General features: G+C 41.1%; 2 protein-coding genes across 7 annotated transcripts; both read left to right on the top strand.

The window, feature by feature from the left end:
• The first annotated feature begins 79 nt into the window (after nucleotides 1-79).
• On the top strand, nucleotides 80-17,170 carry bdnf (brain-derived neurotrophic factor). 4 transcript variants are annotated; one of them, XM_030724812.1, is made up of 3 exons: nucleotides 80-177; nucleotides 503-579; nucleotides 15,692-17,170. In XM_030724812.1, the coding sequence occupies exon 3, from the start codon at nucleotides 15,713-15,715 to the stop codon at nucleotides 16,520-16,522; it is 810 nt and encodes a 269-aa protein (XP_030580672.1). In that variant the 5' UTR covers nucleotides 80-177; nucleotides 503-579; nucleotides 15,692-15,712; the 3' UTR covers nucleotides 16,523-17,170. The 4 variants fall into 4 exon arrangements, with proteins under 4 accessions (XP_030580672.1, XP_030580679.1, XP_030580664.1 ...); XM_030724819.1 differs by lacking the exons at nucleotides 80-177; nucleotides 503-579 and adding an exon at nucleotides 4,004-4,113; XM_030724804.1 differs by lacking the exons at nucleotides 80-177; nucleotides 503-579 and adding an exon at nucleotides 4,369-4,457.
• A 2,533-nt stretch (nucleotides 17,171-19,703) lies between these two features.
• On the top strand, nucleotides 19,704-27,702 carry lin7c (lin-7 homolog C (C. elegans)). 3 transcript variants are annotated; one of them, XR_004019068.1, is made up of 6 exons: nucleotides 19,704-19,904; nucleotides 20,852-20,970; nucleotides 21,134-21,205; nucleotides 21,334-21,543; nucleotides 22,521-25,702; nucleotides 25,784-27,702. XR_004019068.1 is itself a non-coding variant. In XM_030719619.1 (5 exons), the coding sequence occupies exons 1-5, from the start codon at nucleotides 19,868-19,870 to the stop codon at nucleotides 22,883-22,885; spliced, it is 513 nt and encodes a 170-aa protein (XP_030575479.1). In that variant the 5' UTR covers nucleotides 19,704-19,867; the 3' UTR covers nucleotides 22,886-27,702. The 3 variants fall into 3 exon arrangements, 2 of the variants coding, with proteins under 2 accessions (XP_030575479.1, XP_030575469.1); XM_030719619.1 differs by having other exon boundaries at nucleotides 21,334-21,399; nucleotides 22,667-27,702; XM_030719609.1 differs by having other exon boundaries at nucleotides 22,521-27,702.
• The last annotated feature ends 278 nt before the right edge of the window (nucleotides 27,703-27,980 follow it).

The raw sequence follows: 27,980 nt of genomic DNA, 5'->3' as shown, positions 1-27,980 counted from the left end.
ACACAAGAGATTCGGTGGTTTGATTTACTCATGTGTAATCAGACTATTTGTTGTTTTCTGTCTGCTCTTTGTTTGTCCCAGAGCTCAACTTCCTGTAGATACAAGAGGTAGAGATACACTGGGATCTGACAGTAAGAGATAACCTGCCATCAGCGAGCCTTCTATTTTTAACAGCAGGTACTAGTAACGCATGACGTGGGACTCTTGTTATCAATATTTATGGAACAAAGATTAAGACAGAGTAATGATACACACAGCCCTGACTGGATCCATCCTAGCTTAATAGTTGTCATTACAGCGAGGGGGAGGAAAGTGCTTATAGACTCAAAATTTTTAGGCTGGCACTCTGCATTTTAGTAATGATTCTGGAGACCAGACTGGGCCTCAAATGTGATTAGCAGATGTAAACAGGGAGGTATGATGACTGCAGTGTTAAAATGGCTTTAACAATACTTTTTTTGTTTTGTTTTTTTTTTTCTTTTTGGTGATTAATTTTCTACAGTTGTCATTTGAGGAGGTGGAGCTGAGAGTCATTTTCAGGCATTCACGGGCAGATTGCTGGCAGCTCCTCTGGAAAAGGTTGGACTAAACCACACACAATTACATCTTAAAGGCCGCGTGCAGCTTGGGAGGTTAAAAGACAGTTTTACAAAACACAGACTAACAACAAGTGGTAATGAGCCAACCACAAGAGAGAGACCGTGACTATTTCTGCTACTATTGTTACACCCTACATCTTTGCTGTGTTTATTGGATTAATATCAACACCTGTACCGCTTTACACACTGCAAAAGGCTGTAATGGTGCACATTTGTCCCCATGTTTATCCCAAGGCGCAGCCCGTTGGCTACACATTTTAATAACACTCCCTCTGCCAAAATATATTTCACTCAAACTCTTATAAGTTCCAAGAGTAAGCTCAAAAGAGGTGAAGTATCTTGGCAGACCACAGAGCAAAATGCCATGCAGTCATATGCAGCCCAGGGGATGAAGTGATTGATCTATGACCTCGGACTCGGATAAGATATTGTGCTGAAGAGTGCGGGGGAGGGCATGGATAGTGGAAAAGGGACGAGCATGAGTCAGTAACAGAGTCTGCGAAAAGCTGTGGGAGCAGAGGAAGTGTTAACAACATCACAAGTAGGAGCAAGTCAAGTTACCACGTCAGGAAGCAAAAAGGCCTGAGAGTAGGATGATGGTAGGAGCCCGCGAGGTGATGGGGACACATACATCGTAATCATTTAATCATGTAAGGGGGGTAGGAAAAAAAGGGGGAATTGTTCATGCTGTCCTCACCGCACTGATATGTGTTACCTCTCTCTTCATGTCACTGCCTTTTATTAGTCGCCTGTAATGAGTAGCCCCCTGTGTGAAAAGCCTGTGAGGAGTGAGTTCAAGGATAATAAGCTATGTGTGACTCTTAAGTCCAGCACTGTTTGCCTGTTTGGTACAAGGAGAGCTACATCTTTCTTGGAAAGTAATAATTCTGATGAAACACACACACACACACACACACACACACACACATATATATATATATATATATATATATATATATATATATATATATATATATAATTTATCTGATTATGCCATCTTGTGTCTTTGAGGCAGAAATTTTCTTTGCAGAAACAAGCTGCAAAGAAAATCCTTTTTTTTTTTGGTTTTGTTTGTTTGTTTGTTTGTTTGTTTTTGGCCACTGCCTCTACAAGCAGGCTGACACAGCAGCTACATGCGTAGTCAGACCAGATTAGAATCAGCTCTACTTGCCAAGAAAGAGTTTTGAATGTGTCAGAAGTTTTGGTACAATATTGACAAGCGCCACTGACAACAGAGAAATGTGACTTCAGGTTAAATATTCAAGTCAGTGCATATATTGGTGGTGGGGGTGGGGTTGCAAACAGCAGTATCAGGGCACCAGGTGTGGATGGCATCCAGTTACCTAAAACACTTTGATGAGCAGCTTTTGTTGTTGTTTTGTGAGAAAAGTCCAAGGATTTGTCAGATTGGTGCTATTGTCTCTTTGCAGAATCACGCCTACAGGTTCCAGTAACGCGCCACCCATGCAGCGTTATTTCCATAAGCTATGTCCAAAAAAAAAAAAAAAAGAGAAAGAAAAAAAGAAAAACGGAAAGAAATTATACCAAAGAATGACACTTTTCTTACACACGCACTCAGAAAGTTTGGGATGCTGGCAAAGTGTCAGGCAAATATCACCTATTACTCATGTTACTTAGTACATTTGGGGCTTCACTTACAAGCACGGCGCTTCGTCACTGCATAACAATCAGATGGCTGAGTGTTGGCAGTGCAACTGATGGAATTTTACTGAAAACAGATTTCGCCTTTGAACTTCCAGATATTCCTGATCGAAAAGTATCATCCCTGACTTTGCACGCTCTGGTCGCTTCTCTCGGTGTAATAACGCTGCCGGAGGACGTGGATTAACTTTTTTTGGATTTCTGTCCTGGGGGGAGAAAAAAACCCGCAGCACTTAAACAGAGTTTCAAAATGTAAGTATATATGTACATATGTATGCGTGTCTGAGGGAGAAAGTATAGTCGGGCAAAAAATAAAAGGGGGGGGGGGTCTTTTGAGCAGCAACAAGTTCTTCTAGAACTTGACAGGCAGACACCGGAGCGCTGTAAATGTCTATTTGTTTTGTGAAAACAAAAAACAACCAAAAAGAAAACAAACCCGCTGTGCGTCGCCCGTAAGAACAATCTAAATGACCAGTTGTGCGTATGCGTAATAGGCCCATGGCCCTTCGCCAAAGAAGGAGTTAACTGTCTATTACACAAACACGTGAATAGAGATATGTCTCAGAAGTTTTATGCCTCTTTCACTGTTCCTCGATGCGGATTTAAAGATTTGAGGCAGTGAACGAAGCGATCAGTCAGGATCGAGTACCCCCCATAAACTTGTATTGCCGTCGCCTTTTTCAATCACGTAAGACCCCCTAATGGCGTTGTCCTGGCGAGGGTGTTACGTATATCTGTACAAGCTTTTCTGACAAGCCAGGCTTGTTGATATTTGTCTTTACTGTAGAGCCACCAAGGTGTTGCCTAACAGAGTTTAAGCACGCCGATATTGCAAAGGGTTATTAGATTCATAAGTCAGCGAAGTGGTGGGCGATCTACTGAGCACAGCAGAAGTTCTCATATGATGACTTCAAACAAGACACATTACCTACCAGCATCTGTTGGAGTGAGTGGATATTAAGACACTTCTATCTCCAGGACAGCGTAGGGGAAAATGGTAAGTAGCAATGGAAACACACAGCATATAAGGGATGATTACCAGTAAATAGTCGTGCTTGCTGTTTAGTCTGGCAACGCATTGCTGGAAGGGTTGGACTCTACTTGAGAAACTCAGTATCGAGACCCATGTCTGATGAGGCTGATGTTGACAAAGCTTGTGTGAAAAAAGATTGTGTGGCATTTCTCTGCTCAGGATATGCCGGTACAGTGAGCGGGGTAAGGAAATATTACATTGTGTCTGCGCGCAATGTGTGGATGTGGTGTGGGCTGTATAGGCTGTCTTGGAGGGCTGAGTGTTGGCAGTGAAGGGCTTTATATTTTATGCATGTATTTATGTTCCTTTTGAGTGCGGTGCCCATGCTTGTGTAAATAACATAAGCAACATGTGCCACTTCGCTGTCACACTTGTCATAAGCATGACATTAGGAACAATGGGGCACCGTATCAGCGTTGCCAGTTGTAATTTGGCGTGAGAGTGTAGCCTTTTGTGGCGAGCGAATTGAACCGGCGTTTGTGGTATAGGTGCTGTTTATCTGGAAGGAAATGTCCGACCAAAATGTGATCAAATATTAACAGGACTGGTTTGGCAAGGGGTGGGAAAATACACGTGACAAGACGCGGGGAAGCAGCAGAGTAGAGGGGAAAAAAAGCTGTTTAAAGTGGGCACTCAAACAAAAAGTATATAGATATTTTCTTGGCCCCTCATAGTTACCCTGGCTGTGTTATGCTTTCAGCACGTTGGACAGAGGCACCGGAGTCGTGCATGGACTAAAACGCCGAGTGGACGCCAACTCTCTTTCTCTCTTTTCCCAGCCCCCCTTTGGCAAACCTGGGATTGTTTTTTCAACTTTTGGTAAGCTTATTCTGAAGGAGCCTGTGGTCTTTAAAACGGAAAATAAACCGGATTCTAAAAAGAGAGAGAGCCAGAGAGAGAGAAAGAGAGAGAGAGGTGGGGGGGAATAAAAACATTAAAAACAGGGGGGGAAAAGAAAAGCGCTTGCCACTAAAAGAGCTTGTGCTTCAGATGTGTTTTTTTTGTAGAGCACTGTGAAAGTTGAAATGTTAGGGCGTCTGATCTTTTGCACACCACATTCTCGGTACCTATAAGCCCCCCCACACTGCGTTAAACTTTGGGACATGCAAGTCTTGGTCGCGGAGATCTAACCACGCACATAGTGGTTGTCAGCCCTTGTAAAGGTAAGAGCACAATCCATTGTTTTTGTGTCAATCTTTCCTTCCTGTCGGCTTTTTACGAGGCTTCGGTTGGCTTTTCTCAAATGAACTTAAAACTACAGCATGCAGCCCTCCGTCTTTGCAGTGTGTTAATTGTGGGCATGAATGACCGAAATAACTCCGAAATGAAACCCGATCCAGGTGACCAAATACCTCGCAGGACATCTTTGTTTGTTTGTTTGTTTGTTTTAATTGAACTTATTTTTTGTTGTTGCTGCTTTTCCTCCCCCCCCCCCCCCTTTTTTTTTCTTTTAGAAATTATAGGTGCGTGCACATTCATGCGGAGAGATTTGTGAAGCGTTTTCGGAGTTTCCGAACACTGCCTGCTGCAACACAATTTGCGTAATCGTTGCGTTGTGCCTAATCATGCTCCCAATATGGGACTTAAGACGCTGCAGTGATACTTTCAGCACGAACTGGAGTACTGATGCTGGTGCACATCATAAAATGATCTAGCTATCTATCTGTGCCTATTTTTCTTGTTTGGTCTGCTGCATTCATGTTTTGTCTTGATGTCAAACCCTCCGGATTTTGTTATCGACCAAAAATAGCCCTACTCTTTACCCCCCCACCCCCCAGCACCCCCTCCCTCCAAAGCCCCCCCTCCCGTCATCGCCATCAAATCACTTGTGTTTTTACTACGACCGCTCCACGGTTTCATTCATAAGGTGCTTTTCACTTCACCTGCTACCCTACCCCCCCTCTTTGTCCGTACCCGGCTCTGTCAAACTGCAGGCTACGAATGATTTTTTTTTTTTTTTTTTTTATTAAAAGGAAGGGGAAAAGATTAATTCATTCCTAACCGCGTTGACTCGTGTAATTTCTTGCCAAAGCGTGGCTCCTTCATTGTATACAAGTTGTTCGCTTATTCTTGTGTAAAATTACAATAAAGATGGGCGTGGTCAAAGTCCATCCACTGACAGATGTTATGGCTGAATGTGATGTTGAGAGATAAGATGGCATGATATGAAATTGTTCGGGAAGCATCGCTTCTTTCTTCCTGTCGCTCTTCCTTTTCTTTCTTTCATTTTTTTTTTTTTTATTTAAAATTTAAGGCACGCAAAATCACTGATCTCGGCTATTCGATATAGATGATCATCACCCAAAACTGTTCTGGGATTTTATTTTTGTGCTCTCCTGAAGCACTTGTAGCCTAAAAAATTCGTCTCGCACCGATGCAGAAGCAGTGGATATTGTCTATTTCCCCCTCCTCTCTCTCTCTCTCTGCCTGGCCGTCTATCTCTCCTCTCACTCGTCTTTTTTTTTTTTCCTTTGGTCAAAGATTTAAGATTTCTGATCCAAGACGAAGCAATTGCATGGCAAAACAACAGCATGGGAAGAGAAAAGCCCCAACGCCCACTGGCAGTCCTGTTTTAATCAAGACTCCTCATGCAGGGTGCGATTTCAAATAAATACTTCCAATATGAACGTATCCAGTAAATTCCTAATTACATTTGACTTATGGGACTTTTTCTCCGCTGGCGTTTTCCGTAATTTTAACCCAGCAGTGTAATGCGCCCAGATCGGTTTCCGCATATTATGACCTATTACTCCTCATTTTATGAGACACTGAAACCCAAATAGATCATATTACTTATTAGGCTAACCCGACATTCATAAAAATGCTCCTTTAATAAAGGCTGCGTCGCGACTTTAATAGCCACATTCCAGGCATCAATACCACAAAAGCCGTTGATTGCACAAATTATGACCTATCATTAATTTACCTAACGAAACGAGAAAGGTTTCAGCTGCTTAAAGATCGGCAAAATTGTGATAGTTTAAAGAAATATTTGGCCTTTTGTTCACAGATGATATGACTGTGTCAATTTTTTTTCCCTGCACCATCTTTTTCCGACTGCACTTGTTTATAAATGTAATATTTTCCCCACAGAATGCCTATTTTCTGGCCATAGCTTTATTTTTATTTTATTTATTTATTTATGTTTTTTTTTCTACTGAGACGTGGGATTATGGTGTGGGCGTGGGCGTGTTGGGTGGAGGAGGAGGGATGAGCGGAGGCGGGTTAGGAGGGGTCTGTGGGGTGGCACGACACACTTTGTATGTATGAAGGTTTTTTTATAGCACTTTTCTGCAATGTACGTCAGCGGATCAGTCCATAAATGGGGCTGCGTGTGTTTGTGTGCGGGCGTGCGCCAGCGTGCGCTCGCGCCTGTGTGCGTGCGTCTCCGCGTGTGTTATCTTTACCGAGAATCTCCCCTCTCTCTCTCTCTCTCTCTCTGCACTCAGCTCTGCAGAGTTGGGGTGGGCGTCAAAAACAAACCTGATGGTAGGTTTCTTTGCAAAAAAAAAATCCGATGAAATTCTTTCGGATAGGCCTTTTTAATTTAACGAAAATAAATTACAAATACATAAATAAACGCGCTGGGCGAAAATAAAGATAGCATTAATAATCTGCTTGATTGTCTCGTGCAGCTACTGTTTTTCTTGCCTTTCTCCATCATGTAAATGTTGGTCTTTGTATGTCGTTTTTTTTTTCTTTCTTTCTTTCTTTTTTTTTCCATTGCGATCAATCCGTGCACTTTAGAGGCTGAAAGGATTTGGTGAAATCTGGGTTTAAATGCCATTTTTCTTTTATAGAAACGGGCGATGTTTCTCCCCCAGTAAAACTCGAATTCGGATTTTGCTTTGCCCTTTCATTCATGAAACGCAATAATGATGTCTGACATAAATTATAAATAGGCTATTGATTATTTTGGGCTATAGATGGCGGAAATCTCGGCTCCGCTGAGAGGCGGACGTCACGATATATTTAGATTGAAAATTAATCATCTTGATCATTATGAAAATGTAGGCTACATCGCCCGCCGCCGCCGCCGCCGCCACCACCACCACCACCACTATCGCTTGTCCCCGCTGCTGCTACTGCTTTAGTCACCACATCATCATCATCTTCATCACTGGCACCTTCATCCAATTAAGAGGCTTGTTTAAACAAGTTCTGGCAGGAGGCGAAGCATTGAACCTTATTCCGAACATTTAATTACCAGTTATTCGTCATTCAGTGGCGTGACTGTGGTTTCGCAGCGATGAAGCCCACGATAAGTTATTAATACACAGTGGATATTCTTACTGTAAAGACATTTTATATGTCGGTCCACTGCGGGACAATAGAGATGCATGATGCAGCGTGACAGGAAATGTTCGACAATTCCGGCAAACCATCCCCGCGTGTCTCCCAGCAGTGTGAATATGCAGCACATCAGTGATTTCAAACAACTTCCAGAAGCCATCAAACATCTATTTTGTATTTCCTGAGTGCCAGTTAGACGGAAAGTGAGACGGGTTTTGCCTGTAAGGTTGATTTAAAGTATCTAATTTCAGGCCTTTATTCTGAAAATGGTGTTTTGTTGCATGTGGTGGCAGGATGCGCCATAGCAAATCAAGGCAGTGTTTTAATTTAGTAATTTTGTTTCAGAGTAAATTCAAAAATCGCGCTATTTAATAGCAAATATATTATGATTAGCAGTGAAGCAAACATTAGTGAGGGGGACTGGAGTGGGGGGTGGGGGGCAGAGGCAGACAGAGGCTTTAACAGGCTATGGAGTGACTTGCAGTCTGCCACTATAGAAATAATGTATCAGCTGAATGAGGGTGTGGAAGGAGGAGTCTATAGGCCATATATGATGCTTGGAAGCCCAGTCTGCTGTCTGCCTCATGATCACATTAAAGGTTATTGTCATCACAGGAGGGATGACATTAACTCCTTACACCAGATTATAAAAAGGCCTGTACTGACTTTATCAATTTAGAGTTTTCACAAACGTTCTCTTGCTCGTCTCCTTTGACGTCACGCAACCTCCATCCAAAAAACTGTTTTCTCAGTTGCCTCCTTGAGGAGGAATGCAATTTCCCTTTGATCAAAATACCCTCATCGCCTTCCCTTTATCCCCAGTGAAAATGACATTTCACAAAAAGTCATTTCGCCCCTGTTACACAGTCCCTCTCGCGCGCAAGGAGGCATAATTCGACTTGTTAAGTGAAGCTTTTCGGCAGTGCGGACCTGTCAGCATTCGTACTGCATTTGGCAAGAGAAGCTTTGAAAGGTTATACAAGTGTGTCGTGTTGTCAGGTCTTGTGGTTGTTTCTTCTTTCTGCAGCACAAACAGCAAAAAAGGCTGCGAGCGGGGAAGATGTAAGGCGAGAGCTACCCAAATGATACTTCAAATTACATGTGTTCAACTGTCGTTTTGATCATTAAAACCTGCGGAAAGTTGCCATATGAAATCCAAAGACAGATGATTTCATCTGCAGATAGTTTAAAGTCATTGCTCCTGGCTATGGTGGGGAATCTTAAACCTCAACAAGATGCAACAGTGGTTTAACAGCTTTCAGACTTACTCCTGGTTGACTTGTAGCAGGTCACTACTGCCATGGTTGTGTTTGAACCTCAACTGGAAGAAACAAAGGGTTCTAATACTCCTCACAACTCCACTTTTTCTTACAGATATTAGGCATTGTATGAATTTCATTCAGAAATTCAGCCTCAAGCACGTGCAAGCCAAACGACTTCTCTTGATAAACCACCTTCAGTTGTGCTGTATTTGCAGAAATGACAGAGACCATGTTGTTGTTTTTGCTGCTCTAATGAGATGCCAAGTGATTTATTTATGAATTACTTGTTTGGAACAGCCCCCTTGTGCAGTGTGCTTTTTTTTTTTTTATCCTCTTTGGAGTCATGTCGCTCAGTGATTGCTGATGCAACTCTTTGTCATCCAGAGTTTGCCCTCACCTCCTGTGAGCCTTCGGGGAGGGCTATATCTATCTTGGCATTTCCCTGGGTGTTGGAGGTGGGAGTGACTCATTAGGCAGGTGTGAGCATCCACTCCCATACAGCTACATGCCAAACAAGAGCTCTCCGTCTCATAAGCTTGTGCAGGGAAGAATCATGATGGTAATATAGCCAACACATCACAATAAATCTTTGCACGGGACCGGGGCCAAGTCACAAGGATAATGAGCTGCTGTTTCTCCATTATGCTCACTCTCGTATTCAGCAGAGGTGGAATTTCCAAAGGTTCATCACCCATTGAAAGGTTGTGCCTCGGCTGACATCTTCACTTGAATTCTGCTTCATGAAAAGAAACAATTTGTTCCCATTTTGTTTCAGATGAGGGGGAAACAATACTAAAAGCAGACTCATTGTCTAAGATATCCCTGTAAATATGATTTGGTTTATTTAGCTGACATTTTGGTAATAATAACCTGTGAAAGCTGATTACTACACTGCAGAGCACTTGCAGGGGAGTCATCCATCTGTTGTGGAGATGGCTCACTTTAAAAGCAAGAAGGAGGAGAATTACTTTCAATAAGTTCACATCTTTAGAATCCTCCTGTGCCTGTTAGCATCCAACACTGACATTTTACAGCAGGTAAATTATAAGCTCATATTCTTATCCTGGATTTGCATTTATTCTCTGTATATAGACTTGAAATCACAACCTAAATACCGTTTATATGAGAAAATAGGAGGCTCTTCATATATTATATCAGGGATGTAGTCTCATACTAACACAAGATGGATTTAATGATTAAAGGGGTCGCGCAAATGCATACTTCAGACTCAAATGCTTAAGCTTTCTTTGATATAACTTGCCCAGTCGCCTCACTATTTCGAGACCTGTACTAGAAATGCTTATTTTTAATTCTCTGAATATCTAATTTTACACAAATAGGCCATCTGTAAATGGCACGCAGTGTATCACGACTTGGTGGAGACGCGCTGTTACGCAAAACCTTCTAAAAAAATGTGCCACCTCTTTAGGCTGAGCAAAATACGGAAGAGGGGAGGCTTCCTTTGAGCTTATGGTGTGGATGCAGGCTGAGCGATATGCGGACAAACAAAAGCACATAATGCACACCGAAAGCGCATTAATAGTTCCGCCTCGGGGCTGTTTAAACAGGAGTTTGGTGGCGACCAGTCAGCCAGCAGCAGGTCACATGTTGCAGCGTCATTGTGTAGTAAAGTTACTGTAGTTGCAAAGAGGCTCCTCATTTCAGCTCCAGAGGTCTCTCATCCCGTGGTGGTGCTGCGGCGGCGTCTCGGCATGCGACAACTTCAGTTTCAAGCGATTTCCAAAGGAGCCGTGCAGCCATGGGAGTGCATTACCTCAGCCGTGCAATTTCCACTATCAATAATTTAATCTATTTGCTCCAAAGCTGAAGAGATATCCTGAAGCTTGTCGGGAGAGAGGAAAATATCGCTTAAGTAAATTACTCAGGGAGTTGTCCAAAACATCCCAGATGACACTACCGTCCTGTTGAATGGTCTGTTTTACGACTGGGCACTAAAAGGTATGTGTCTGCTTGTTTCAGATAACTTGTTTTAAGCACTTTTGCTGTGTTTGATGCTGCTAGAGAAAAAGGCAGCTGGTGTGTGTGTGTGTGTGTGTGTGTGTGTGGGGGGTGTTGGGGTGGGGGGGGAGGAGAAGGGGGGGGGGGGGGGGGTCTAAAAGTAGCTCGATCAAGTCCGGTTATCCTGCGAACAGACAGCGCCGCAGCCCGAGAGGGGATATGTGTAACCTTATCCTCGCGTTCATTAATAAAAAACGGAGTTATTATGTTGATTGGGTTTCCAGTGGGGAGCACGAGCTCAGCAGATGTAATCTCGAGAAAAAAAAAAAAGAAAGAAAAGAAAGATTGTGGTTTCATTATTGGAGCAGCCAATGGTGCAAATAGACAGACATTTCTCCTAACTAACCAAGTGGAAGCAATCCAAAGTTCATCCGCGCGAACATTTTTGAGACAACTTTACGCGCATAAATTGCCTAATAAACTCTTTCCGCGGGGTGTTTGTCTATATTTGTTCATCCAAACTTGGACCCTCCTCCTCCTCCTCCTTCTCAGTGAGAAAAGAGACAAAAAACACTCCAGACAGTTTTTTTGTATTGTTGTTTTGTTGGAGGGAAAAAACTTTGATGAACTCATTAAGACTTTATAGGAAACCCGAGACCTAAACGCCCAGCACGGTCGGCCAACACACACTGTTGTTTTTTGTTTTTGTTTTTTTGTTTTGGTGGTGTGTGCTCGTGCTGAAGAAAATCCTCACAATAATTATGGATTCAAACAAAGTGGTGGAAAACTGACTCATTTGTGACGTGAAAATATCTGGCTCAAGAACTTATCCGAGACTAATAGAGGTACCAGGACTGCCTGAAGGATGGTTTAATGATGCATTTGTAATGTAGCCTTCTTAGACTTGTAACTAAATAGCATCTAACTTAACTTTATAGCTGTCTGGCCCATATTATTAAGCCATACAGCCACAGGACAGAGTTTGATCTATCTATCTATCTATCTATCTATCTATCGTGTTTCATAGGCGGGAAGGAAAAACGAGAGAAAGGTGGAGAAAGGGTGGAAGAAAAGGAGCTCAGACTATTTCACGGTCTCACACGCCATCTAGTGTACGAAGCTGGGGACAGCAGCGCTGTCAGTTTGCAGCCGCAGGTCTGTTGAAGTGCTGGTCATTCATGGGTTAAAATGAGGATTTCTTCGTTTAGCTTACAGGAACCTGAGCACATCAGTTAGGATTTTACCATGCTGCATATTGCTGTTGTATTCTTTAAAGTGCCCACTGCTGCACACAGTGTGGGAGGGAGTTAACAGCTCTTTTGGGTAGCATAAATCACTCAGCAGGTATTTGAATGCCGGGCTGTCTGTGGCAGTGGCTTGGGTTTGGCCTGGCGGCCAGGTATAATCCTTAGTGATGCTCATGTATTAGTAAATGTGCTCTGAAGCTGCATCAGATTGAAAACAGATCTCAGGAAGCAAGCTTCCACATGTGTCAGCCATTACTGCAGACAACACAATTAAGTCTAAATGCCTTTTTTAAGTGCTGGATTGTAGTACACAAGGGGTCCTCAGGTAGCCATTTTGATAATATCTTCTGTGCTTTTTCTTCTCTCAAACGGAACATTTGGCATTGTGTGCTATACTTATTGAACGTGATAAAACATGTTGCCAGGTAAACTGTCTTCTTGAGGAATTAAACAAAGATGGATGCCCAAAGGGAACAGAGACAGAGAACAAATGCTGCCATGGGTCACACATTTCTATTCAAATGTAGCAACCACTCTTCAGATCTCTTCTCTTTATGTGTTTATTTTTTCATGCAGTGGCTTATAAGATATCAACGCCTGCTGTTAGTAAAGATGAAGCCATAAAGTGTGCAAGATCTGTGCGTGGAGGCTGTGAACATTACTGAGTATGTAATAACACTAGCCGCGCTAGTCCTTTCATGCTTTAGAGAAACTTTTCAGCGTCTGTCAGAGGAGGCATTTATCACTTTAATCCCCACCTGGCACAAAGAATAAATGCGAGGGTAAGTTACATATCCCTCCCATACAGCCGTGCTCTCAAAGCAGATGAACAGGTGGTCATCCAGAGCCAAACAGAAGACAGAGTCCACACACTCACCTGCTGCTATTGTTCAGGGTGTTTCATGCTCTAGGCGTGTTGTCATGAATATAGGCATGTTTGAGCAGCAGTTACTGTGGGCTTTATTTCCCCGTCTGTGTTGTTAGCCGAGTTCTCAGCATGTCATATTTAGATGGCTGTGCATTCTTTAAACAATCAGCTTAGAGGAAACTGCACCTTTCTCAAGCACAAGTCACCGTAAAGCTGATCCACACTCTCCAAAAAAAAAAAAAAAAAAAAAAAAGGTATTATTCCTTCATATGTAACCCATCTCTTGCTTTATTATTCATGCTCATTCTGTTAACACTCGAGCCGCTTTTTTATTAACTGTGAAATCCACATAAAATCTTCAGACACTGGATGTTGTCACATTTAGCCTTTCACAGATATAAGCCAGAGATCCTCCGCCAGTCCCACAGCAATTAAATGATTCATTGGCTTTATCGCATTTTAACAGGATGTTGATTGAGAGCATAAGCCATATTGATTGTACTGATGGAAACAGGAAATCAGCGAGATAGAAATAAAATCATCTGTTGTTCCCGGTGTGAGGATACACGGGGGAATGGCTTTGCAATTGCACACTGTTGAGTGGCATTACCCCCAGCAACCTCCCCACCCCTTCTCTCCATTCTCTCCCCTATGGAGACCTGGAAGAGACGTCATCTGTGGTTGTTATGCTGCGAAATGACGCTGGCACTCTCTCCACCCCCTGCTACTGCAATATTACCCCTGTGGTCTGTTACGGAAGATGCAGCACTCTTCGTCTGCACCATTTCCAGCATGAAGTTTGACGCCTAACAGTAATCAGCCCTCTGCCTTCATTTCCCTCATGTGGAAGTGGAACCATTTGAGCGCAATGCTGATAATAATATCAGCCTAAATGCATCCTACACATAAAGCTCGTGACTGGCCTCCATCCCGTAAACCTACATGATTTTCAGTGCTGGGAAGCCTCGCAGATAAAATTCTTGTTAATCGCAACCTTTGAAACACTGAAGGGTTAATGAGCCATAAATCAAATTTTGTTAACAATATCCAAGTTGATAATTAGCTCTTTATTCTTGGCTTTGTCCTCATTGTAGTTGGTAAGAGGAAGAAAAAAAAATACCCCCACCTCACTGCAAAAACACATACAAGCCAGCCCCTCCCCATGCCCTCCCTCTAACACGCACGCTCACACACTCTGGAGGAGCACGTCACTGAGCTCGGGGAATGAGTGGCTCATTAAGAAGAAGGATGTGATATTCTGAATAGAGACTGTGAGACTCCCAGCACGTCTATTTTTAGACGAGATATCTCTATGGCAGTCATCGTGGTGTCGGTTAATTGCAGCCCCAGCCCCAGATACCAATTAAGAATGAAATAAATGCTTTTAAGGTGGGGTTTCGCTCGTCCCTGTACTGTAAAGGTCCTTGTGTCCATTCTGAGTGGAGGCTGTAGCGGGTTTTGCTCGCCGCGCGTTCCTGTGTCAGGCTCGGACATGCAGAGTGCAATCAAAGCCTCGGCGGGGCTATTTTTATATGAGCCCCTGTGGAAAGCAAGCTCTAGATTTTTTTTTTAATTGTTTTTTTTTTATATATATATATATATATCTGTGTCCTTTGGATTCATTGATTTGCTGTGAATCTTAGAGCGTCTCAGAGGTAAGGGATGCATATGTGCTCGGGCAATTTTACTATTAAAAGGTATATATACAGTGCTTCAGTTTGGTTTTGCTTATGTTTCGAGTTGTATTCTCCAGAGCCTCAAAACCAGTACTTTGCAGGGCAGGATGTCATACAGCTTCCTCTTAATTCATCCCGCAGTGCTCTCGCCATCCACCTGTCAAAAACAAACAGTATCCCTCAACAAACCTCTAGTTCCCATTCATGACTACATGGTGTAGTACCTGACCCATCCCACAGTACAGAGCAGTTTAGTTTTTTTCTTTTAATAAAGTAATACTGCAGCAGCAGTGTTTGCCAGCGCCAACACAAACACTCTGTTAGTAAGTGCTGTCCACGGCGGAGGTTCCTGAAGTGTTAACACTGGCGATTTGTTTGTAGGGTAACGTCACGGTCGAAAGATAATGCGTAAACTCGTAAAACGAAGAAAGTCGTATATTCGTAATCTGCACAGTTACGTGATTGGGGGCCCAAAATCCAACCCTAGAAATTTATTAATTACAAGATGAAGTTTAAGAATGAAAGTCCATAATTTCCTTGCCCAAAAAGCTGGGGGGAGGGGGCAGCTGTGAGCTTTCACTACTGCCAAAACAAAAGTCAATTATTCAGACAGAAAGGGATGATTGGCAAGTGCAGCCATTATAAATATACATGGTGCAGTGCCTTTTAACAGAACAGTCAAAAAGCTGTTAGGATATTTTGACATCTATTTGTGTAATCTTATCTTTTGTAATAAGCAGTCGCTCTGATGCTCAGCACAGCTTTTGTGCATTGCTGCCAACAAATAGAGATCTAAGCCAGACCTCACATAGGAACAGAATGATTACAGTTTGCAAACAATTTGAAAACACCGATGACACAGTGCCAATATCAGTTTAATAAAAACATGTTGTGATTATTCCAAAGCTACTGGCTCTAGTTTTTGGCTTGCGAACAAAGAGTGGAGGGTGTAAATAAGAGGAGAGGCTTACGTGGTGCATTATGGATCAAGAATAAGCTAACATTGTTGAAAATGTTCTTTGACTAACCATCTCGTTCTCTCACCCCTCCCTCCCTCCTCTTGTTGTCTGTCTTTCTCTCCCCTCCCTCCAGTTCCACCAGGTTAGAAGAGTGATGACCATCCTGTTCCTTACTATGGTTATTTCATACTTCAGTTGCATGAGAGCTGCGCCCCTGAGAGATGCCCCGGGCATGCGGGGCCATCGGACGGAAGGCTACTTGGGCGCCGCTGTAACGGCCGAACGAGGCCACGGGACTCCCCAGAGTGGTGGTGGGCCAGGCCAGCGTGGGGAACTGCCCTCACTCACAGACACATTTGAGCAAGTGATAGAAGAGCTGCTGGAGGTGGAGGGTGAGGCGGCACAGCTGGGACAGGGGGCTGATAAGAGCCAGGGAGGTGGGGGCCCGTCCTCTGTGGTCACCACGGAGGCCAAGGATGTCGATCTGTACAACTCGCGGGTGATGATCAGCAACCAAGTGCCTTTGGAGCCGCCGTTGCTCTTTCTCCTGGAGGAATACAAAAACTATCTGGATGCCGCTAATATGTCCATGAGGGTGCGGCGACACTCCGATCCCTCGCGACGCGGAGAGCTCAGTGTGTGTGACAGTATTAGCCAGTGGGTGACAGCTGTGGATAAAAAGACGGCAATAGACATGTCTGGGCAGCAAGTTACCGTCATGGAAAAGGTCCCTGTCCCCAATGGCCAACTGAAGCAATACTTTTATGAGACCAAATGCAACCCCATGGGGTACACAAAGGAGGGCTGCAGAGGAATAGACAAGCGGCATTATAATTCCCAATGCAGGACAACCCAGTCCTACGTGCGAGCACTTACCATGGATAGCAAAAAGAAGATTGGCTGGCGGTTTATAAGGATAGACACTTCATGTGTATGCACATTGACCATTAAAAGAGGGAGATAGTGTATAAAATGTATAGATTTTATTGAAGAGTTTAAAAAAGAGAATAAAGAGAAAATATCTATTTGTATATATACATAACAGGGTAAATTATTCCATCAAATGAAAATTTTATGGACTGCATGTAAAAAAAGATGAAGTTTATACAGTAAAAGTGATACTACAGTCTATTTATTGAACATATTCATGACCTTGTAAACAATTAAAAAAAATCTGATCAGTCATTTGCGCCCAGTTTAAATTACTATATCACATTCCTCAAGACATTGTGATTTGTTTACGTTGCCAAGAATTCGAAAATGAAGGGAAAAAAAAACAGGCAAGGAATGAGAGCGAGATAGAGACAGAGAGGGAGGGAGACAGAGAGAGGACAGTTCCATCTTCAAAAGCTTGCATGCTGCTTCAATTGTGAATCGATAAATTCTCCACTTACAGAAAAAAAAGGATATGATGCTGACCAAAAAAGAAAAAAAAAAACATTCCGTTTACATATTCAGCAGAAAACAGTTTCCTCTCCAGTAATTTATCTGTTTACTGTTCTAAACTTCTCAAGGTAATGTTGGAATTACATACTATGTCAAGGTGCTGTTGTCAAAGCTTTGCTGTTTATTTTTTTATCCCCACCAGAGGACAAGATATATATAAAAAATTATATATATATATATATATATATATAAAATTTATTCATTGACATGTTTCTGGGTTAATATTATTCATTTTGTATGTTGTGAAGTTGTTTGCAATATTAAACTGAAATATTTGAAGAAATAAAAATGATTATAGGCAACTGAAAAACAAAATCAATGTCGATAAAGTTTCAACAGTGCATTTTTAGGCAGGATAAACTTTATTATTGCAGACAGGCAGGCAGGGAGGGAGGCATTTCGATGCAGGCACATACGCACACATGCATGAGCACAGACCGACACTTTTGACTCATAAAAGTGCAGAAATTTAAATCCCGAACAACAAGAAATGCTGTTTTATGCGTTTACAGGCTGCAGGAGAAGAACATGAGTCCTTCCTTTGGGGTCACACTCACAGATAACAAGCCTTACAGTGTTGTAGGTGGGAAGAAAGCAGCTCCTGGTGTTATTCAGCTATTTCAGAAAGGGGAGAGAAAAAAAAAATAGGGGGGAAATGATTCTAAACCGCTTCCTGCACCCCACCAGCACGTTATTGCAACACAAGTTTTATGGGCTTTGATTCTTTGCTGTTTATACACAGGTGTTCAGAGGTTTTACTCCAGCTGCACATGTGATTTCTCACAATTAGGAGACCCTTCTAACACAAGAAAAGCGCCTACACGTTCAAGTGCAGACTAGTACAAGTGGGTACACAGCCTGACTGACAGTGATGGATTCAGCCACCCATACATCTGTGTACATTAAAAATATGCACCCAGTATTTTGTTGTTAGTACACTGTAATCTCAGCTTTGAGTCCTCCACAATACAACAATCACCGCTGATTTTACGCAGCTCTAAAGAAGCTGTGATCAGAAGGAAAAGCCGGTCTCCATAACTGGTTTGGCACCTGGGTTAAAAGACTGCCGAGGCTTTATATCAATACTCCCTCCGGCAGATAATAACTCATTTCATTACATGCCTGCCAAGTCTGGATGCCATAGCTTAAGGTTGCAGTAGGAAAACAATAAAATATGTTCAGTGTCTCGTCTTAATTACATGACACATTTCCAGATAAATTTAAAAAAAAAAGCATATACAAAATTTCATCAAAACTTCACCTATTATGAATGAACGCAATCACTGCATTTTACCACATCTTCATCAGCCTTAAGGTAAGTGCGAAGACAAGCACAACTGAAAACAGTGAAGAAAAGATGCTCCAGCTCCTTCGCTGTCATACCCGGACCCTTCAGAGAAACTGATGACGACGCTGTGAGTTAACTTTTATCCGTCACGGCAACACAAACCATGGGAAGACTAACAATACCATAAATGTTGCGGTCTGCAAGGAAAATCCACCTTAAGATATTAAGTGGAATGATTTAGTAAAATTCAAGCACTAACACATCCTTAGCACAGGACAATGAATCATTCTGCATTTTAGATAAGGTATTCTGATGTGTTCTGTTTATCACAAGCATGAGCCTCAGGCTGTTATTTTTACAAAGATCAAGAAGTAAAAAACAAAAACATCTGCCAATCACACACTTAATTAAAGAGCGTATAAAGTGACTGTAGATTCACTATTTATCCATGAGGCAGGGTGAAGCCCATTTTGTGTTAAGTATGACCATTAATCATGCATCTGAGTGAATCCTACAGTATAATGTGTTATTAATTTGAATTGTAGCTGAAGAAATAAAAACAAGGCTAAATATTTTAAGAAAACAAAGGGCCTATTGTATTGAAAAAGAACAAAAGCTGCACTTCCCCAAGTCTTCTGCCATATGCTACGCCCACATCAGTGATGTCACACTAGGTATTTTTCATCACCTGCCAGAAGATTCGCGTTTCATCACCAGCTGGGGTGTGGTCAGGAGTGAATCATGCTCTAAAGTTTGAGCCCACAGAGAGCAGTGCAGCTGCAGCTTTCTGCATTCATGGAGCCTCAAAATGTGCTGCAGCTAACCAGTAGGGGGCAGCTGAGAGAGCGTTCATATCAGACGTCAAAAAAAAAAAAAAAAGACAAATATAAAGCTTCTTCTGGCTGGGCCTTGTTGTTCCAGGACATATAATGCAATCATCCTTTGACCCATGTCTGTGGAGGCTGATCAGAGCTGTTAAATGGAGAGTTCTCCACACCTCGGGTTGTTAAATCGTGATATATGGGATTTGGATATGGATTCTAGCCAACGACACCTTCACTGGGCTAACTGCAAAGCACAAAAGTATCCGTGCTGTCATATTCCACATACGCAGAAAACAGAACAAAGCCAAACCGCTAGCCTTAAAGTTAAACCTTATTCAGAGTAATAGCCAACATTAGGAGCTAGTATCTAAGGTATGCGTTTGGACGAATAAAGGAAAGAAAAATTGTCGATTAAAGCGAGCTGTGAGACAGTTAAATCTATGTTGATGATGCATGATATACCACAGTTTTACACGCGTAGCCGTCAGTATATGGATACGGTAACAAATACACACGCGGTTACTTAATAATTTAACACTTAACATTCCGAGTTCGTAGGTTTTCCAGTTTTACGAAGTTTCCCTGAACGCATCATGACACTGGCAGCTAGCCTAGCCGGCTAACTTGGCTAATCTGATTTATCGTCTCAGTTAAGCGCACATAACGGCAGCCAGGATTACCAAAATTAGTTTTCAGTATCCTTCTTTTAGCGCAACATCTCCCTGACTCCAAACATCCTCTCATTTCAATAATGGCATCGCTTGGGGAGCCCGTGCGACTTGAAAGAGGTAAAGTTAATTAGCTAGCTAGCTTTAGCTTAGAAATATTTGTTGTGATATGCGGGCGACATTAACCTAGCTTGGCTAGCATTAGCGCAGCAAAGCAGGCGATTGTTTTTATGTGTATACTCAGTTTTATGGTTGGGTAACGTTGCGGTAATGATATCTTGTGGATAGCTCGTGTTTAATTGTGTATATATATTGTGACTTGGCGAAAATTACCATCGCTTTTACGGCTACATTGTTGCATTTAGCGTATTAGCCAAGTAGCTAATATTAATGACAACAGTGATTAGCAAACCTGGCTGGTTTGTTCACTGTATGCTAACATAAAAGAAATCAGGTTTCACAGTTACACAGGCTGTATCACTGCATGAAAGGGGAGATGTTAAACTTTTTTTTTTTTTCCCCACCGATCTCCGTTTTAACAACACAAGTTCTCGGTATGTCTGCTGAAATGGAAAGAGGAAGCCCAGATTTTTGATATTGGGTTAGAAATACACGCTGCACAAGTAAATGCACGCGTGAAACTTCATTGTTAGGAATATTTAATCAGCTTGCACAGACTAAAAATTAAGTAGGATAAAAATAAAAATTTAATTCGCAAAAATAAACGGGATGTTTTAACAGAGCAGCAAATATTTGCCCCATCCCATCAGGGGTGGTGTATAAAAAGGGGAGGGGGTGATACATTGAAAGCTGCTTTATTATGGCGTTATAGTGATTTTTGTTTTTTTTTTCATATAGTATTGTGATTGTGCCAAGATAAGCTTCTCCGGAATATTTATCATCAGAACAAATGCAGAACAAGTAAATCTAAATTCAGTATAGAAAATAGGTGGAAAAATGGGTACCGACGGAGCACTGACACCAGCATGGGCGCCTCTCACTGCTTGTAACGTCTACATTTGTAGGTCTCAGTAATGGTGGTGTGTGTGTTCTTGTAATGTTGACAGATATCAACCGTGCTATTGAACTGCTCGATAAGCTCCAGAGGACAGGGGAAGTGCCTCCTCAAAAGCTGCAAGCCCTTCAGAGGGTCCTACAGAGTGAATTCTGTAATGCAGTAAGAGAAGTGAGTTGCTTTGCCTTTGTGTCATTAAAAAAAATAGTAATTGTGAGGTGGGATTACTAGTTCTGAGGTTACACTCAATTTGGTTTGGTTTCTCTGTGTTCACCTGCTGGAAATTTTCTATTTCTGGGATGTGAGAAAATATTGTCCACCAATGTCTCCTCAGGTCTATGAGCATGTGTATGAAACAGTGGACATCAACAGCAGCCCCGAAGTCAGGGCCAATGCCACAGCTAAGGTAAACGATTGTCTACTGTCTAGACATAAGCATTGTCTTAATTTCAGATCTTTAAATTCTTAAAAGTATTGTGTTTTAAGTGCAGTAAATAGAGATGAGATATATAAACACCACTTTCCTACGTGTAGGCTACAGTGGCAGCTTTTGCAGCAAGTGAGGGACACTCACATCCACGTGTTGTGGAACTGCCCAAGACAGAAGAAGGGTTGGGTTTCAATATAATGGGTGGAAAGGAGCAAAACTCACCAATTTACATCTCTCGGATCATCCCGGGAGGCATCGCTGACCGACATGGGGGCCTGAAAAGAGGGGACCAGCTTCTCTCAGTGAATGGGGTGGTACGTGCATTTTACAGCATGTTTTACACTTCAGTCTGATCATTTCTTCAAAAACCTAACACACAGCAAGTTTTGAAACTGTAACTTTTGCATCTGGGCACCCTTATACTTGGGAAGTCCTTGTTTATTAACTTGTTACACCATAAGTTACTAATGAGGACTTGTAAGGCTCAGTAAATGCTCTCACTCTTCAAACCCTATCAACAGGCACTTTAAGCAAGTGACTGAGGGCCTTAAAATGAAGCTTAATAGTGCCTAACAAGGAAATCTGTAAGAAGACAATAGCTTGTAGCTTGCAACTGTTGGCAACAGTCTGTACATCGTAATCAACAAAAATCAACAAAATAGTGTTTGTTTTTCCCCAGGGATGCCCAATCTGCTACCTATGATCACCTCTGCTTCTTAGCAAAGAGCTGGAAGCTGAACTGCAACTTTTAACTTTGTAGTTTTAGTGTTTTGCCTCCAAAGAGGACAGGCGTAGGGAAGCTGAAGTCTATCCCAGCTGTCATAGGCTGAGAGGTGGGCTTGTGGGGCTAATAGTAATAGTATATGGATGTAAATAATTGTTCTAATAAAGCTCTGAAAATGTTAATGAAGAAAATGTATTCAACATGTTTATTAGGGCTTAAAGATGTGCACAGTGAGTACTAGGGAGAAACACAGAATTCAGTGTAGACATTGTGACTGCTGCATGCTGGAAGTGTAAAGCCCCAAGATCAGCCAATAACAATCATCCAACTGACTTTGTTTATTACTCAGCTTGTTCCCTCATTAAAATTTCCAAATTACAGGCTGTTATATGTGAACAGCTGCCAGAGCTTATGTTGGAACTACATTCACTCCAGCAGCTATAAAACTCCGTACTCCAAAAGAGGCCACATACCTTATGTTTAATAGTTGGACCCAGTAGGTAAATGTATAGAAACCATGGACTTCATCATGTTTCATCATCTTCTGTGTTTTTGTTTTGTCTTTAGAGTGTGGAAGGAGAGCACCATGAGAAAGCAGTGGAACTCCTCAAAGCAGCTCAGGGCACAGTGAAGCTGGTAGTAAGGTACACCCCCAAAGTCCTAGAGGAAATGGAGTCACGATTTGAGAAAATGAGGTCGGCGAAGCGCCGGCAACAGAACAACTATCCCAAGTAGGATTTTCCCATGTTGATGCCCAGTTCCTATGTCTGTCCTCCTTTAGCCATCCTGCCATCTGTTCTGGTCTCTCACCCCCCCCCCCCCCCTCCAAAAAAAAAAGAACATTAAAAAAAAAACACATGCTCATATTAAGTTTTAGGTCCTTCTCACACATACTGTATATTCTGCGTATGCCCTTTTCTTTAGCGTTTTGATATTCATCGTGTATTGTCCTAGACACTACAACTCTAGACTAACACTAGGAAGATCATGATTGTCAGTGTGTGTCACACCGTGTGCATTACTTTTGAATTGACAATTTGAATGCAACTTTTGAGACAAACTATACAACTCCTTTGACTGGAAAGGTAGTGTTTTTTAGTGATTTATCAGAGCCACTACCAAGTGCCTCAGGGCAAACACATTTATCTTATGTACTGTTCTTTCTTTTCTTTAACAGTTTAAAGTTCTGAAATTAAACTCTTGTGGCAGGAATTAATTCATGCTTTTCATCTGTTTTCTCAGAGATCATTTGATATCTTATAAATACATAGCAATTATATGTAAAATGCAATGAAATTTTACTTTTATGGCAACTTCAAAAGCATGTCCACAATAGGGTAACTTTAGAGGAGTTGACAACAGTCTAAATTAGTTATAAAATGATAAGATATTTGATTGTTATTAAGTATATCCTCTAAAAGGTAACAAAAGTGCTGGATTATCTTTGAGCTCTCTCTCTAGGCTTGCCCTCTAAGATTTCTATCATGCCATGCTATAAAAAGCTCCAGTAAGTGATGTAATGGGGTCTCAGTGACTCGTGAACTAAATAGCTGACACCACAAAGACTCGCACATTTATCAAAATAATAAACCCTCAGAACTCTGCAGTCAGCATGACATGAGATGAAACCTGTTCAGCATTCAGTTAATTTGTGTTGACATAAATGAGGAATGTACTGTGTCAAATTTTTACTCTGCCAGTTAAAGTACTTGATGAGAAGTCAGTTATCCAGTGACTGTCTGTTTGCATCATCAAGTGATCATTAAAATAAGAGGAAACTAGGCATTCGTAAAATCCAGCTACTCAGATAATGCCAAACAATCTAGAGACCGGTCGTTGACCCCCTGGCAACATTTTGGGGAAAAATGTCTATTATTTGACAGTTTGGCGAGTGGTTGCTGCCAGTCACTATGTGGATTTGGTTGAAACAAGGTATATGGTGCTGCATAGAAAACCTTGTGATAGCATTGGTTGTAAGCAGACTGCTGTGGTCACTCGTAGTTTGCTTTTAAGATGTTGACTTACCTGCAAGCACTCACCGACTGCTCACCGAGCGATAGTAAAACTGAAACATACGTTGCAAACCAGAAACTGAGACTATTCGCCTTCAAAGTAGAAGTTGCACCTTTTAAAATGTGTAAACGTGCAGTAAGGTACAACTTTTACTTTGAAGGCAAGTGTTTCTGGTTTGTTCAAGTTTTGCTGCTGCTTGGTGAGTCATTGGTGAGTGTTTGCAGGTAAGTTGGTGTCTTCCATGCAAACTGTGGGCAACCACAGTAGTAGGGTACCAACCAAAGCAATCACAAGGTTTGTGGTGCAGCACCCACTTTGCGACTGCCTCCAAACCACTTGCCAACCGGTTGGGGAATATGCATTTTTTCCTAGTGACCAGAGGTTGCCAGAGGAGGTCACCAAGTGGTTTGCAACAATGTGTGCCCGAGGCCTCAGTCTCAAAAGTGCATCGTGAGTTTTGATCACTCGTTTATTGAACAAAATGTTAGTACATATTCTGGATTTAACCTCTACACATTCATCAAGGCTCTAAAGTGTTTGGTGTATTATGCTGTAAATCTGCTGCAGTGACATATATTAATTTGTATTTTTCCATCTTTAATTTTTTTTAAATTTTGTAACTTAATGTCTAGCAAGGGGGTCATAAATCAAATATTCTCATATCCTGACTTTTTAAAAAATTCTGATATCACGTATGCATTAAAGGACAAAAGACCACCCAGATGCTTGGATAAGTTTGATGAAAACTTTAAAAAAAAAAAAAAAAAAAGAATTTTCTGTTCTGATGCTTGTAAAACATTAAACACAAGTAAACCCCATATTTCAATAACTTACAGCAATAATTTCAACCTTTGTGATGCCTGTGTTTCACTACTGATTTATTTTTGCTACCTTGGCATTTTTCTTTCATCTTCTTTTTTGGGGGGGGCTCAGATGTACTCATATATAGTGTACAACATGCATATCATATTAAAATGAGAATGATAAACACTTTGTTACCAAATACTGCCAAACAATTTTTTTCTGACATGGATTGTTAAGCAAGCAAATCACAAAACGGTTTTAATAGTCTTCTGTATACCTTGTAAGCAGGCTGACATATTTACACGTACAACACTTACTCATCTTCCATATTTTATAGTCATAAAGCAGCTGCATGTTTAGCTACCATATCAATATTCATCATAGGGAAATCTTTATTCAAATATAAAATAAAAAAACAAATCCTGATTGAGAAATTCTGTCCGTAGGTCTACATCTCAAACAAGTCCAAGAGTCGTAATTTTCTTTAAAAACAAAATTATTGTGTAATAAAAAAAAAATTGTTACTAGATGTCCAATCATCCACCTTCTCTGCGAAGTATCTACAGGGCAGATTTAACTTCAAAGATTTATTCCTAAAGGTTTTATTGTTTGCAGGGTAAATGTAATAATGTCTGTATAGCATTATGGAAACCAGGCTTTTGCTGAACAAGCCATACTATTGTCCAGTCTCAGGATCAACACCTGGCATTATTGAGACAGGAAGGTAGTAGTGATGAAGGTGATTTTGAATAGTCTAACTGATGTAGAAATTAGATGGTGGATAAAGTTCAGAAATGCTTTGCCTTCAGTGTAGAATAATCCTTGTGTCGTACCTGTCCTTGAATGCTCATCTTTTGATGCCGAACTGCTCCTTAGAAGTGAGGACCTAGAGGTAGTTGTAAGCTTTATCATAAGTGCATAGCCAGTTGAGTGTGCCGCCTATTTGGCGTATGCTGCCACAATAGATGCTGTGTGGTTCTCGTGACCGTGTCATCTGAAATAAGGTGACAGAGTTTCTGTTTGCCTGGTTAGCGGCTCCACAGCTGTTTCTTTTTCCGTATTTTAATTTCCGTTTTTTTTTTTTGTTGTTGTTGCTGTTATTTTATCCGCCGTCTCCTACCGTACTCTGATGTTCCTCAAGTTACTAACAAATTGTAAATGGGTTGTTAGAAGTCCATCAGTGCAGTTTGGGATAATAAAAATAAAAAATCTGGCTTGTGAGCTTTCAGTAATTGATCCTTTAAGTGGAAAATGTTTTAAAAGATTATTGTAACGTAAACCCACTGAAATGAAGCAGTAAGTTTTGTTTTGTTTTTTTTAAAGCACCTTTATCAGTTGAAAATCGTGTTAGTGTTAGTAAGTTCAACTTCTCTGCATGTTTCCATCACAAGTCTACATGTTGACTCAGCCAGCTGTTCCTTTGAATGTCAGGGGGGTCCATGCAAGGGGGTAGGTAACTTACTGATTGTCCAGAACTTAAATAATGCTTTAAATATCACAAGAAATGATGGCACATGATGAGTACAGGTATATTTGGTGGGTGAGTCCACTGTAATACATTTCTCCTTATGAAGACAGCTGAATTGAAGGACAAAGTCTTAAATAAAACACACGCTGCAAATGCGGAATGCAAATCAATTATCTATGCAAGGTCTTTGGAAATAACCTTTATCGGTGCAAAATAGTTGTCATTTTTCTCCAGAATGTTAATAAAATTTACTATGTTCAGGCTGTGTAGACGAATGTCTCATGAAATATGACATTCAGCAGCTTTTTGATAAGAGCTGCATGTAGTTGGATGATCCTATGAGATGTTTACAGTTTTGTTTTGTTTTTTTGCTGTAAGATTCTCATATTGATCACCATGAAGGAGTTCAAGTTGTGATATTACTTTGCTATCAAGTTAAAGAAGCCAAGTGGCAACACTTTGTAATATGACTCTCTATTCAGCATTCACAGGCAGTACGTAACAAGCTATAATGCAGTTGTAAACAAATCTCAACAATGTGATGTGTTCTCAAATAATGAACAGCAATATTATAAAATTAAAAAATGAAAAATGTTCTCTCATGTCCTTACAACTACAATATAGTGTGTTTTTGTCACATATTTATATACTGCTATACACTATACCCACTAAAATGCTAAATAGTGGGATTTAAAGTTAAGTGTTTCTGAATAGTCTCATGTGAAAGTGTGTTTAGAATGCATTGACTATACTTTTGTTTGGAGTCAGAGAATTTAGCTGGGCAGTCGGGGTGTATATAAAAGACTTAATATAATCTATAGTTTGTCCCTTAATTGTGTTTTATCTAACATTAACTGGCTAGATCCACTTGTCACGCACATAGAAACATGTATAGTAAATCAGGAAAAAAATGTAATGAGACTTGGTATTGATATTGCACACTCTCCACTGAATGTCACTAACTGTAGTCTAATTTAGTTACCTTCAACTTTCTACCTGTTTTCATTGTGTATTGGTCAATAGAGTATTTTTTTATGATGGTTTTCTTTTTTTGATATTTTTCTCAATTTTTATAAGTAATTTTCCTAAAAAAAAAATACACAAATACCAGGAATGATTGGTACTTCCATTTTGACTGTGTACCAGGGCCATATCAGCACAGTGTCTCTGAAAAGCAGCACTGATGTAGGATAGATTAACTGTCACAGATCAGCGCCCGTTTTCCGAGGTCTGAACTGATTTCTTCTTTCTTTCTGGGACCAAGACCAAACTTAAAATGTTGATACTGTTTTAGTCAGTGTTTATTTAAGATGATTGCCTGTAGATAGTGTTGTGTTATTTTATGTTCTCTAGTCTGTTTATCTAATTTACTGTGTTACATTGATGTGGAATGTAAAATGTTGTGATGTAGAACATAATAGTTGGACAGAAAGCTCAATAAACCGTGCTAACATTGATCACTTTTAAACCTGTTTTTTGCCATCTGTTACACGTGACATTCACTTTAGGAAGAACAAGAAAGACATATGTCATTTATGATGGACAGTACAAAGGTACTGTTCTCACATGAAATATTAAAAATTTTGTTTCTTTAAAACTGTCGATTAGGGAAAAAAAATAGTGTGAAACAGCTGGGTCAAGTAATCAGAAATGGTAACATTTCAGTGACTTGAAAAAGGCAAGTTTGGACTGAAAGGGTTGCTGGGGGCACTCCCCACAGTTTGAGAAACACTGGCTTAACC

This window comes from Archocentrus centrarchus, chromosome 3 (assembly GCF_007364275.1).
Source record: "Archocentrus centrarchus isolate MPI-CPG fArcCen1 chromosome 3, fArcCen1, whole genome shotgun sequence".
Classification (NCBI taxonomy): domain Eukaryota; kingdom Metazoa; phylum Chordata; class Actinopteri; order Cichliformes; family Cichlidae; genus Archocentrus; species Archocentrus centrarchus.
This window is presented reverse-complemented; position numbering and strand designations above follow the sequence as displayed.